At 35.3% G+C, this 13,738-nt stretch overlaps 1 protein-coding gene across 1 annotated transcript in view; it reads left to right on the forward strand.

The window, feature by feature from the left end:
• Window positions 1-13,738, forward strand: part of BIRC6 (baculoviral IAP repeat containing 6) — a gene marked incomplete at both ends in the record, with an annotated part of 189,330 nt that overhangs the window by 79,615 nt on the left and 95,977 nt on the right. The window contains 9 exons of the mRNA XM_081998399.1: window positions 207-390; window positions 783-938; window positions 1,365-1,498; window positions 3,074-3,227; window positions 3,992-4,108; window positions 5,097-5,251; window positions 6,446-6,572; window positions 7,340-7,450; window positions 13,097-13,230. Coding sequence (XP_081854525.1) covers window positions 207-390; window positions 783-938; window positions 1,365-1,498; window positions 3,074-3,227; window positions 3,992-4,108; window positions 5,097-5,251; window positions 6,446-6,572; window positions 7,340-7,450; window positions 13,097-13,230 — 1,272 coding nt within the window. The remainder of the gene's footprint in view (window positions 1-206; window positions 391-782; window positions 939-1,364; window positions 1,499-3,073; window positions 3,228-3,991; window positions 4,109-5,096; window positions 5,252-6,445; window positions 6,573-7,339; window positions 7,451-13,096; window positions 13,231-13,738) is intronic.

The raw sequence follows: 13,738 nt of genomic DNA on the forward strand, positions 1-13,738 counted from the left end.
AACGATATGATGACTTCAAAATTGCATTGAAAAAGCAACTTTTAAAAAACTTTTCATATAATTACACTTGTAAAGTTCTAAAATTTAAGTTAGTAAAAATACCTGATTTACTTGTAAGCAAAATGTAATAATCATCGAAATTAAAGCTATTACATATTTTCATAGTGTTAAATATGAATAGGCATATATTTCTTTTTTTTTAATAGGTTCTTGCTAGAATTGCAAATGCTACAAGACCAACAATTCATTTATGTGAGATTGTAAACGAGACTCAGTTGGAAAGATTATTGCTGCTGCTTGTTGGAACTGACTTTAACAGAGGAGACATCTCTTGGGGGGGCGCATGGGCTCAGTATTCTCTGACTTGTATGCTGCAGGATATTCTAGCAGGTTTGTTTTAAGTTCATATTTTTCAGAATGTACATTATACTTGAAACTTTCTTCCTTTAATGTTTTAGGGTTTTTTTTTAATTATTATGTTAGAATCTGCTGACACTATTAAGATAGTAAAAAAAACCCCCAAACAAAAAAAAAACACATAAAATTGAGATCAGTGTGTATAAAATGCAATTCAAAATTGCAGTTACAGTCAATGCTGAATTAGGAACTTGTGCATTGAAAAGTTAATATTTATATGACCCTGATTATTTGAAAAGTATTCAGAACTCCTCCCCTTGAAGAAGTAGTCCTTAGAGAATTTAGAATTAGATGAAGAAAAACAGACAGTTGGCCTAGGCCTTGGGATGTTAAGTAAGAGTTTTCTGCTTAATCTTAATACATAGGAGAGTTGTTGGCACCTATAGCAGCTGAAGCTATGGAAGAAAGTGCTTTGGGAGAAGATGCTGGAGCTTCGGCTGGGGATTCTGATGACTCTCTCCAGCAGTCCACAGTTCAGTTAGTGGAAACAATAGATGAGCCTTTGACACATGACATCACAGGTAAATTATTTCACGATCTTGACGTACGCGTGTATACTGAAAAAAGTAAAAAAACCAACCAAACAAAAAAAACCCAAAAACCAAAAACCAAAAAAAACCAACAACCCCCCCCCCCCCCAAACCCCAACAAAAACTTCTGCTGTTACTAATCTATCAAAATATCAATAAAGGATTTTTGGTGACAGAATAATTACTTTCTGAAAGTATAGGCAGAATATGAGCAATTCTTCAACTTAGTTTTACATCTGATTGGTAAAAAATGGTTATTTTTACAATTATTTTAAAAAGTCAACTTGATTGCATTCATTAATTTTTCCACTAAGAGCTGTAATATTAAAAGCCTTAAAATTATCCATTAAGTGTATGATATATTAATGTTTTATAATTTATACTTGGTAGTATTAATACCCTTTTAATCATTCAAAGGTGCTCCACCTCTGTCATCTTTGGAAAAAGATAAGGACATTGACCTTGAATTACTGCAAGACCTGATGGAAGTTGATATTGATCCTTTGGATATTGATTTGGAAAAAGATCCTCTTGCAGCCAAAGTCTTCAAGGTATGACACACTTGAGTTTTCAGGATAACCTTTACATATGAAATAGTAAAATCCTTTCTCTTCTTCATTAGTGGTTTTTGTTGTCTTAGACTTGCTTTTAGTTTTTTAAGGCTTTATGTAGAATGGCAGGAAAGAATGTAAAGAGTATGTTCACATCTCAGATGTATTTGTATCTAAGTTGACAACAAAATATCTTGCTTTTGTATGAAGAGATGCATGTAAACAAGGTGTTTATAACATAGTAAAGACAACAAAATCATAATATGAAAGAAAAATAAGATCTGGTCTTTTCATTTTTATTAACAATAGAGTGCCATTTGCTTCTGTGATCTTAAGAGTTAAAACTGCTAGTATTGTGTTTTAAAAAAGAAAAAAAAGTCAGCAGTGGCCTGTGCTCAGACCAGCTTCAGACTATGAAGAGAAGCAACTAACTTCAAAACTTATTTCACTGTGGAACAAGGAAACTATTAAATGCGTTCATACACAAAATGGAAGCTAAACATATCAAAGGTAGTAAAATTACATTTAGATGTAACAGTACATTGTCAAGGTATATTAAAAAAAATTGATTGTAAAGAAACACAACTGTTCATAATAAACAGTTATGTTGAGTCTCTTCTGTCCATAAGGATAACAGACTTAAACCTTCAGCCTCATCTGAATTAATCTAAATTGTCTTTCTTACCACTTGCTCAGACAACACTACGTTTTCTTTTTTTCTATATTCCCTCATATGTTCTTCCACTGATTATGTATCATGTAAAGATTTTTTCTTTCAATTTCACCCTACCAAAATATTCCACTTACTACTTAATTTTTATGTTACTGGTGTTTCCCTCCTCCTTTATTCTTTATTTCATTTGGCAGTACTTCTTAGTCCAATTCATCCGTGGGTATCATCATGATCTTATTGCCTAATTGCATGTCCTCTAACAAACAGCCAGAGAAACACTTCTTCATTCTTAATCCTTCATAAGATTTTCTTCTGTGTCTGTAAAATGACAGTTGATATTGGATCTTGCCATTAAAAAGACAAGCATACACAAATCGCCTTCATACAGTCTTACATCACTTTTTTTTTTCTTGTGATCCATATGCTTTGTAAGTGTCTTAAATTATGACACCCAAGTAGAGATTATTCAACTCTTTCTTTTGCAGAGCCCAGTACAAATAATCCCTGAGCCTCACTGAGGCTTGAAGGTACTTTAATAGTACAGTTAATAATATAGTATTCTGTCTTGATAAATAACTTCTCAAAATATCTGTGTGATACTCTACTTCCAAATTTACAGTATGGTACAAATGTGTGAATAAAAACTGATAACATTTTCAAATTGGCTTCCTGAATCTTTGAGACGGCTAACTACATTGCTGGATTTTGGCAATCACTAAGGATTCAGTAGCTTATACTGCAATAAAAATTGAAACAAAATTTTCTAAAGCTACTGGATCCAATCTTCTGATTTCAATTTTTTGTACCTTCAGTGTTTGTTGTTAGTCATTACAAATTTTATTTTTGTACTTGAGCAGCCTAAAGAGTTTATTTTATTTCTTGTTGTTCTGTTTGTTTTTAAGCCTATAAGCAGCACCTGGTACGATTACTGGGGTGCTGATTATGGCACCTACAATTACAATCCTTATATTGGAGGCGTTGGAATTCCAGTTGCAAAACCACCGGTAACTACAGAGAAAAATGGATCACAAACTGTGAGCGTATCAGTCTCTCAAGGTAAGCAATGAGCTAAAGTTCTATTCAGGGTCTCTTTTCTGTGATACTCTATTTTGCATCTCAAATCATATTAACAATCTCTACATGCACTAAGTGGAAAGAATTAAATTTTCTATATGCCACAGTTTTTCTGTGTTAACTGAAAGACTATTATGTGAGTTTTATATTAAAACAGCCTAACATAGCAGAAAAAAATATTTCTAACATTTTTGAATACACACTTACAGGCAGTTTTAAATCGTTTCTGTTTTCTCAGGGACTTTTGGAAGCTTTTTTTGTAGTTGGCTGATATTTTGGATAGTTGGCTCTATCCTAAGGAATAAGGTGGCACACTTGCTTAGTTTAGAGGGGCACTACTGAACTGGAGTGATAGATCTTTCCCCTGTCACACTGGAGAAAAACAGCTTTTTGGTTCTTGTTTGAGAGCTATTACCTTAGGAAAAAACAGACTTAAACATAGGCAGATTTAGTCATGTGTGATATTAAAGTGACTGTGAAAAGAAATATGTATGCGTTTCACAGAAATTTAGTATTTCATTAATTATATATTTCAGGTCTGTAAGAATCTTATGTTTAGCTCGGAGTTTAAGTTTCTACATTCTGTTTCTGTCATGTATAAAAGTGAATCTTCCTGTTAGTGATACTAGATTTTTTTCAGTTTAATGTGGACTGTGTATCTATATTGCTTGCCCAGGAAGTTAGAGTAACTAATTATATATGTCTTTGATATAATTCAGTTTTATCCTGTTTGTTGCCTTATCTAGCTTTAGATGCACGTCTAGAAGTTGGACTTGAACAGCAGGCTGAGCTGATGCTGAAAATGATGTCCACCCTGGAGGCTGATTCCATTCTACAAGCATTAACAAACACATCTCCTACATGTAACTACATGTTGTCAAGTCTTTCTCTTCACATAATGACCGTGATGCTTTGAAATTTGTACTAATTTTTTTCTGCAGTCACTTAGCAGCTTAGAAGAAGTTTATATTTCTCTTGAATTTTCGTGTTAGGCTGAGCTTTAGAGATTTCTTTATTCAGATTTTTGAATTATGTGTACACATATATTTAAGACATTTTGTGAAATTGGTCAAATATAGAGGATTCCTTTTACAGTGCATAATAGTACACAACGGAGGAATTGTTTTCATTTTCTGATATTGGTGAAAGTGAATGTTAAGTCTCCTGTTTTTGTGAATCTTCATTCTTGCATTCAGTGTGAAACTTCAGCTGCTGCAAGCTGCTTCGTACTTGACAGTTTCACCTTTTCAGGGATGAAAGTGAAAATATTTTAATACAGTTTTGAACTCAACTGTTCAGTAAGCTTTATGATATAAAAACAGTCATGGTGCTGATGTACTTTTGAACATATTTTCAGCAAGTGGCACTGTCCATCTTGTTAAGGTGTGCCTCTTTGTACCTCTCTGGGTACCTTAATATGCATGCAGTCATGAGTTGAATATCTGATGATGGAGTAGGCTCTGTGACATACTTAGACTTAATTTTCTGGAAGTTCGTTATTGTCTAAAGTAGTTTTACCACAATGTATGAAAGAGATGTTCCAGTTGTTTGTCTTCTCATAGTGTTACCAGGCCACTTCTATAATACATGTTTGGCAAGAACTTCTGTGGGCTCACTTTCCAAACAGTTTTTGGAGAAGGTGGAGATGTCTGACATTCAAGTATGCTTTTCGCAGGATGGTAGTCAATAGTCCAGCTCAGCTGAACACCACATTGAAGATGTTCTTGTAAATTATAAAATAAATGTCTTTCCATTAAGTATAAAATACAAGGAAATAAATATTAAATTACTTTTAGCAACTTGGACAAAATAATTCATGGGGGGCTGGTACTTTTTTTGTTGTTTTTTTAGTAACCCAGTCTCCTAGTGGAACAGATGATTCATTGCTAAGAGGATTACATGCTGCTAACCAAAATGGCCAGTTGATTGTACAGTTGTCGTCTATACCTATGCTAAGCACATGCTTCAACAAACTCTTTTCCATGCTACAAGTCCACCATGTTCAGGTATAGAATTATGAATTATGAAATGTTTTGATAGTATTTCTCTCTAAATTTGGAAGTTACTTTCCTATATTTCTTACTACTTAGGATGCAAGTAACCTGTTATGTGCTTTATTACTTATGAAGTTGTCATGGACAACAGTACCGATAATGTTATAGACAAGCTGCTGAAAACTTTTATCAAATAAGAGATTTCTTGTTACAGTGAAAAAGTAGGTATACATTTTCATATTTAAAACCAAGATACTAGGTTCACTGAAAGATAATTGTTAGCTTATTAGTGAAGAGTGTCACTAAGTGTGTGGTCCCCCCGCTGCGGAGGTTTTCAAAACCCAGCTGGATAAACCCCTGAGCAACCCAGTCTTAGCTGGACCTTCTCTGAGCAGAAGATTGGACTGGATAACCTCCAGAGGTCCTTTCCAACCCGAATTATCCAGTGATCCTAAATGTTAAAATTAGAAGTACGCCTTTAAAATTGTTGTTGGTTTAGCAACGCTTTTCTTTATAGGTGTAAAGGAATGTCATGTGTGCTAGATAAGAGTGGTTAGGTGCCTGCCTACCTGTTTGTATTTTAATTGGGTGGCTGACTCCATCCCTCAATCATTCTTTAAATCTCATCCAAAATCCCATACCCCTTTGTGGGGTAAACGACCTTGATGCTTCCCCAAAATATCTAAATAGCTATTTTCCTCAAGGGAGTTATTTAGAGTGAGCATCACTGTCTCTCTGACAGTAAAGGAGGTTTCCCAGTAATTAAATGGGCCTTTTGAAAAATTTTGCTTGACTGGTAAACATCACTTGACTGTATTGAGACAGTCCAAAAGCTTACATGCAAACCAGTGTTATAGGTTATATTTCTGAGCAGTATGAAAAGCTAGTTTTCTTTTTTTTAACATAAGTTTGAGGAAACTTCTTAAGAGAAGCTTAACCCTATTTAGCATAAATCAATTACAAATACATCACAGAAGCCTTTGCTAGTTATGCTGAATTAGCTTTGACTATTAAGTTTATCAGAATCTTCAAATGCAGAGAGAGCGTGTGTGTGTGTGTGTGTGTGTGTGTGTGTTATCAGTGAAACAGTAGTACCAGCGAATGTAGATAAGGCATTTAAAATCAAAACAGATAACCTTTTATGTTCTGGAGTTATGGAAAAACACTTGAGTTTGATCTGATAATTGTATTTTTCCCTTTTTTCAGCTTGAATCCCTTTTACAGTTATGGCTCACATTAAGCCTAAATTCCAGCTCCTCTGGAAGTAAGGATAGTGGCGCTGATATTTTCCTTTATAACGCTAACCGAATACCTGTCATTTCCTTGAACCAAGGTAAAGTACACTAAATATGGGAAATTAATTTTCAGGAAGTCTAAGATAAAATTATTTTTAAGTACTCAAAGTACTTAAAGAGCTGTTGGGTTCATTGTCTTCTTAACATGAAAACTGTATAACTAGCATATTATTGAGAGATGGTTCTTTGAATTTGCATAATGTCCTCAGAAATTAAATTGTAAAATGTGTGGTTCTTAATCATTAATGCAAAGAGGATTTTTTAAAAGACACTTAGTCAAAGGTGAACTGTTTACGTGTACGTACTTCTCTGACAAATTTCTTCTCCTCGTATGCCATCCTGTGATCTCTTTATTATCAAAGGAGTTGGTGTGAGAGGAAGCCCTATTACTTTTTGGCATCAGTCTACTAATGTAGTATAAAGACATGTCAAATTGTTGTTTTTTTTATTCTGTAAGATAATCTGTATAGTTTAAAAAAATCTGTGATATCTTGTGGGGATAGTCCAAAACATTAATGCCTGAACCTGTTATTCTGACTTCCATGAGAGCATTTTGAAAAAAGAAGTTTCTTTGCATTTTCTCTGAGATGTCAGAGTCTGGGCACTGTAGAAAGTTCTGTGGGCGAGTTCTGTGAAGTTTTGGTGAGGTGTCTTTTCCTAATTTCCTGGAACAGTAGTTGTCAAAACAAAGTAGATACAACAAATAATAATAACTATAATAAATATAGCACCATGCAGTAAAAATAAGACATTTACAGTAATACCCTGAAGATGAAAGCTCGGAAAAATATGTTTTTCTTGACAGCTTCAGTAACTAGCTTCCTGTCAGTTCTGGCATGGTATCCCAATACCTTACTGCGGACATGGTGCCTTGTGCTTCATAGCCTAACTCTCATGACAAACATGCAGCTTAATGGTAAGTTGTGAGTGTTTTGTTTTTCTGTGTTGCCTGTTTTAGTGACATACAGATGAGCATTGATTCCCATCCGAAAGACTACCAGAACTTTCCCTTTGTCATATATGTACTTTTGTTGGTTCTCCGTAACTTCAGGCTTTTCAAGAGTGGGCTCTTTGAATTGCGTGTACCATGGAAACTGAAACCCTAGTGGTAAAAGAAAATGTCATTATAAATAGATTGGCAATGTCTTCTAAAAATGAATTTTAGGATCCTTGGGAATTATCTTTTATGCTATAGGAAGAGGTAGCAGAGAGGAAGGATTAAGGCACTATGAGAGGCATTCATGTTTTTCTGATGCAGTAGAAATATTTTCGTAAATATGCAGGCACTAGTCATTGCTTTTGTTAAGCTGTATGAAAATAAGCCCCTGGAAGCTGAATCTATTAAAAAAGAAATCCAGCCATTTCATTTCACTTCTCTATGTACGCCAGGTTATCTCACATTCTGTATATTGCTCCATAACACACTAGAAAAAAAATCTCCCTTTGTGAAGGAAGTTTTGCCACAATACTGGCAGAAATTAAAGGATGTAATTTTTAAATTAAGAAATTAAGCTTCTAAAGGGCTCCCTGTCATAGGGCAGCTGTCACGAGGAATGCTTTTGTGGCCTTGTCCTCAAGGCTAAAGAATATATCAAATAGTAAGAACTTGGAGACTGGAATCTTTTAAAACCTACATGTTAGACCAAGTCAGAGCTCTTTTAATTTCTGTTTTCACTCCAAGCGTATAACTATAAAGACAGTAATTACAGAAGAAACCCAGAGCCACCTGAAGATCACACTTCTTTGAGAAAAACTGTGAATAGCTGTGTCATCATGGGACGGCAAATTGCTTCAAAGATGCTTATGAATCTTTTTTTTCATATGTGCCATTTCCACATCATTGGCCTTGGGATGCACTTTGCACTTTTTTCTTCAGGGTTTCACTTTCTGTCCCTTTTCTGTGATGTTATATAGAGATCCATCTCACAAAAATATGCTGAAATTTTTGCTGTTAGGTGAAGCAGTAGAGCTGTGAATAAATTAACAGAAGAGACTTAATTGATGTTGTCAAACTGATACCTCCGTCTTATTCATGGTATTTGAGAATAGAACATGGCCTGATTTGTAGGATAACAGTGCCTGCAGTTAACACGATGTGTATTTTCAACACTCCCAATTTGCACCGGTAGACTAGCAATTTCCAAACATTACACTGTGTGTACCACTGAGACCATATGTGACTCTCTTCCAGGTGGTATGAGGCTCAGTGTTTGTGCTCTGACACTGACAGATAGGTAGCTGTGTGTTTGCAGGAGTTTCTTAGGCAACTGCCTGAGATCAGTAAGTGATGATGTGAATGAAAAGCTGCTTGGAAGCAACCACTACGACTCATCGCAGGCGCACTTCAGCATATGAGTGTGGCTGTTGATTTTTGTGTACACTGGATTGCGAGCCCAAGGTTGGGATTGAGTTGGAAAGTATTGGAGATGTGAGCTTGCTGGAGGGTAAAGAAAAGGTTTGAAGGTGTGTCTCCTTTTATACATGCGTGTGGATTAACACAGATATATATCCCTTAATTGCATCTTTTCTCATACTCACTGTTAGAACCAGGAGCTAAATAAGTTTAAGCATCCATCAAGTAACTTCAGTGCCAGGATTCCTCAGCAGCTAATAATTCAAGGTAACATTCTGTCTCAATGGCACTGAGTTGTCATGTTTAAGAAGTTAAATAATCTCTGTTCAATTCTTGACAATTGAAGGTGGGATCCATCAGAGCACTTCCCCAGTCAATGATTTTGGTTTCCATGTGCTTTAGTTCAGAACTTTGACTAATAGTCTCTTAAGCCATTACAGGCAGTATCTCACAGGAGTTCTCATCAACTCATAATTTTCAAGATCATGCTTTCCAGAAAAGATAGGATTTTGGGTTTTTTATATATATACAGTCAGTAGAGAGTGAACACTTTAACCAGTCTCAGGAACAAATTGTCTTTAAAATGTAAGCGACATGTTAGCTGCCTTTGGAGTCAAGTTTCTCCTCTGTTCTCTTTAATTCTGTCATGTTTTAAGCTATGAAGTACAAATTGCTCGCATATCTTCACTGTATTGACAGGTTATGGTTGGGATTGTTCTCTGGGTGTTCGGTTTTATTTATTTATTTATTTATTTTTAAAAACTACTAAGATCTCAGTCACAGTTCATTGGGAATAATTCAGGTTAGTCTTGCTGGATGTGTGTGGTTATAAAATTAAATTCTTTCCCCTTTTGATACCCAAAATACAACTAGGCCTTCAAATGTGTTCATTTGCAAAATACCTTCACTGATGAAAAAACCACCACCTCTTCTTGACATAATCCTCATTAGCTAATCATATTTGCTGTTTCAGAAACTGAAAAACAATGCAGAGGGTTAGCTGCTCATAGATGATTCACTAAAATCCTTTTGCAGGTGGACATTTTAGCACTGAGAAAATCCCACTATTGCTATTTTTCTAAACCATTGGATTTCAAAGCCTTCTCAAAGAACCTCCTTCTTAAGTTTGCCTTTTTTAGTTGAAATTTATTATTGCCATTTGATACATATGTTCACATTCAGCCATTCTTTTCCCCGGTCTTTCATTTAAAAACAAGAGAGGAAAAGAAAAGAAAGGGAAGGGAAGGAAAAAAAAAAGGGGAGGAGCACTGCTTTTACATACTCCTTCATTCATTCTAGATAAGGGTCTTGCCTTATTTGCATTTTACAGGTAGTCTCTGAACACACTTCTGGCTTCTGAACTATTGTACTCTGAAAATTACAGTTTTTTGGTCACCATTTCTTCAAGAGATCAATGACTTCGAAGACCTTGTCATGAGAAATGAGGTCATTCTAGAGGTCTCATCCTGATGTTATTTTCAAAGCTATTAGTTATTTTTCCAAACCCCCAGATCTCTCCAGTAGTAATCCAGGTGCTTTACTTGTTTGGGGTTTTTTTCCTACCTGAGTATAGGGCAGATTCTTTTTGGAAACTGTCCTAGCTTGGGTTTTTGAGCCACCACTGTCTAATGCAGGTCAGTTCATGGTCAGAAAAATCTTATTTCATTATGCCATTATGTGCTGATAAATGTCTTCAGAATGAGAGCTCAGGCTGTGTAACTTCTGTGCTTCAGAAACTGAAGGCATGCAAGATAGTTTTCAGGGATAAACCCAATACCTCCAGCCATTTCTTTTCAGAACAATGACCTTAATTGGTTACAATATCTGGGGACAACTTTTGCAAGGATGCTGTTTAAAATCAGTATTTGATGGGTGACATCTAGAACCATTTAATGCCACGTAAAGGAAGCTGGGTAGAAGCAGAGCACTACAGTTGCTCTGAAGTAAACAGCTATCATCTGTCAAATCGTTCTCAGTGCATTTACTAATCTGTTCCTTTAGCAAGAACTATTTGTGCCCTCCTCACATGCCCCTTTGCTTGTCTGTTATTGTTGTCACCAGAAATACTGTTGGAGAGCAGTGTTTTGAGTATAAATACTAGACAGAGCAGATAATGTGGATGCATCCTGAACTCCTAGTTAGAATGTCAAACAAAACATGTCAGACTGAATATAGTGCAGCAAAAAGTGGGGTTTTATATTGTAGTGATATTTTCAGCTGTTAAATAGAAAAATATAAAAAAAAATAACAGAGGAAGTAAGCAAGACGTACTTATTCAGTTATGGCATCAACCCTATCATGAACCAGTAGAAAAATTATGAAGCCTTCTAATCCTGGAAGGAAATGAGTTTAGGGTTAGCATGTGGACCTGGCTACTGCTTGTCAAGAGGGGATGGGCTGGGACTGTCAATTCCCGGGAAGTTCTAATGTTACATCTGCTTGTATTAAGATGTAAAGTCTTACAAATAGACAGATTTCATTAAGTAGTTATAGTACAGACCTAACAATGAAGGTGAACGCAGCAGGAAGAAGCTGTTTTAAATAGTTACCTTCAAAGAAATACCAAGTGAATTAAATGACTTGAAGCTGTACCCCAAATGTGCCCTGTTCAGCAGAATGCAAGCATACATATTCCAAAAGCTGTAGTTTCAATGGAGAGTTTGTTTTGTTTTGTTTTGTTTTAAAAAGAAGAATATTGAATAGCAGTGTTGTTTGTCACACTGATCATTATAGACTTCATAGGTGGTTCAAGGTCTCTGAAGAAAATGAAATACCTTCTGTCTATGAAGGTACCATTCAGGAATGCAAGAAAGCACAAAAGTATGTCCCTTTTTCAAATAAAAACATATAAATATTGTGGGCACTTAGTACACTTATTTTAAAATTAATTTGGACACTCAGTACTTTTGGACAAACTCAAGTGACATCTGGCTCAAAACTGAAGTCATACACAAAGTTTGAATGATACAGTTGCATGGAAACAATGAAGAGTTACAGAAAACTGAAAAACAGAATAACCAAATTAATATTAACTTCTCATTTTAATTGGTTATGTCAGCTGCAGTTGAATGTAATTTTAGTGATAGTGATTTGTCTATAAATTTAAAAATAGTTTATAAGTGGAACTTTTTTCAAAAAAACCCAAAGGGCAGTAATATAACAGGTGAAAGTATACATGCAAGAGCTGTTAGCTTAGCAAATCAGTGTTCTTGGTGACCCGAGTGTCATTTTCATTTTTAACTTGTATCATGATATACTCAGAAACAGCCAAACAAACAAAACCTCCACCAACAACCTATATTACCTAGTTTCCTTAGAGGGGAAATCAGCGTATTGTATGTTTTACTGGAGTCAGTGTTCAGGGATGCAAGTTCAGCAGGGGAAAATACACTTGATCAGTTCACGCAGACTGGTGTTTCTAAGGCACATCCTGCAATGGAAGGCTCCTCTGTTCTGAAATGTTCAGTTTTTCTTTCAGAGAACCTGTGAAATTGTGTGCTTAGTTTGTACAAACTTGTCCCCCACCCAGACAGGACCTAGCCTTTTCATCTTTTGCACTATCAAATGTGTACTAGAGCAGGCTTATTGCCCTCAATACAATGGAACTGGAATGCTGTGGGGTGCTTGCTTGCTTTTATTCAACTCCATCTATTACCATGCCATCAGTCATAGCCATACAGACTTCTTCCACTACTAATGTTGATAAATCAATGCAAAATGGTTTGTACAGCTGTATAAGAAATACTTTCAGCATTAGTTTTCTCTAGTCATCTAAAGCCAGAAATCTCTTTATAGTTTGAGAATAAAATGGCATTTGATAAGAGGAAAACGTACTGTGAATTATCTTCTCCTTCCATCTTCCCACAAGGAATTTTTCTCATAGCAAGTGTCTTTCCAATGTTATTTTTATTTCATTGCTCTGAAAGCTTTTCAACTGAGATGGAAGCAGTCAGGGTTTAATTCTGTTTTTGACAGAGATGTTTCTCTCCTGATTGAGATCTTTAGTTTAATGTTCCTTAGTTTAAAGAAATTTGAGTGATGAAGACTCTTGTAAACACAATTGTAGTGCTGAGTAAGCTACTTTCGGTAGCTGATTTTGCTGAGAGTATGTACACATAATGAAATAAGTATGTGATATACAGTATAAATGTTTGATATACACTTAATGCTTAAGATTACAGATTTAATTTTTATGTCTTTATTTTTAAGCTGGTCCAAGCAGTGTCATTGGGACTCAGGAAAGTACTGCCCAATTGTTGGTGTCAGATCCAAACCTCATTCATGTGTTAGTGAAATTTCTTTCTGGCACTAATCCTCACGGAACAAATCAACACAGTCCACAGGTAACTAGCAATTAAAATAAGAGGAAGACTCTTCATGATAGAGTTTCAATACACTTGACATGAATATGTGTTGTTCGTGAATGTATTATATCTTTGGCTTGTTTCTTTTTTTTTTTGTTATAGACTTAGTTGGTTCTGATTAGCAACCACAGGGAGTTCATGTTGGGTTTACACTTTGAGTAGCGATCATATGATTTTTCAATTATCTGGTGACTTGCCACAGGGAGAGAATGCCACACAATATGTCAGGGAAGGTGTTTCATGTTAGGATTCCTTAGTTGCATGCATGAAAAAAGTAATAGTTTCCTGAAATCTTGTTGGGTTGGCATAAAAATGCCAATGAAGGTTAAGTTTAAACATCTAATAATTCCAGAATCTATAATTATGCTTTTATTTTCTGCCTGTTTTGTGAATTCATGTGGTATCTACTGTTTCTCCTAATTTCCACTAATGTTTTGTTTTTTGCAGTCTTTGAAACATCTGTGAATAGTGATTAAAAAAAAAAAAG

The sequence above is a fragment of the Phaethon aethereus genome (genome assembly GCF_964289735.1).
Source record: "Phaethon aethereus genome assembly, chromosome: 3".
NCBI classification, from domain to species: domain Eukaryota; kingdom Metazoa; phylum Chordata; class Aves; order Phaethontiformes; family Phaethontidae; genus Phaethon; species Phaethon aethereus.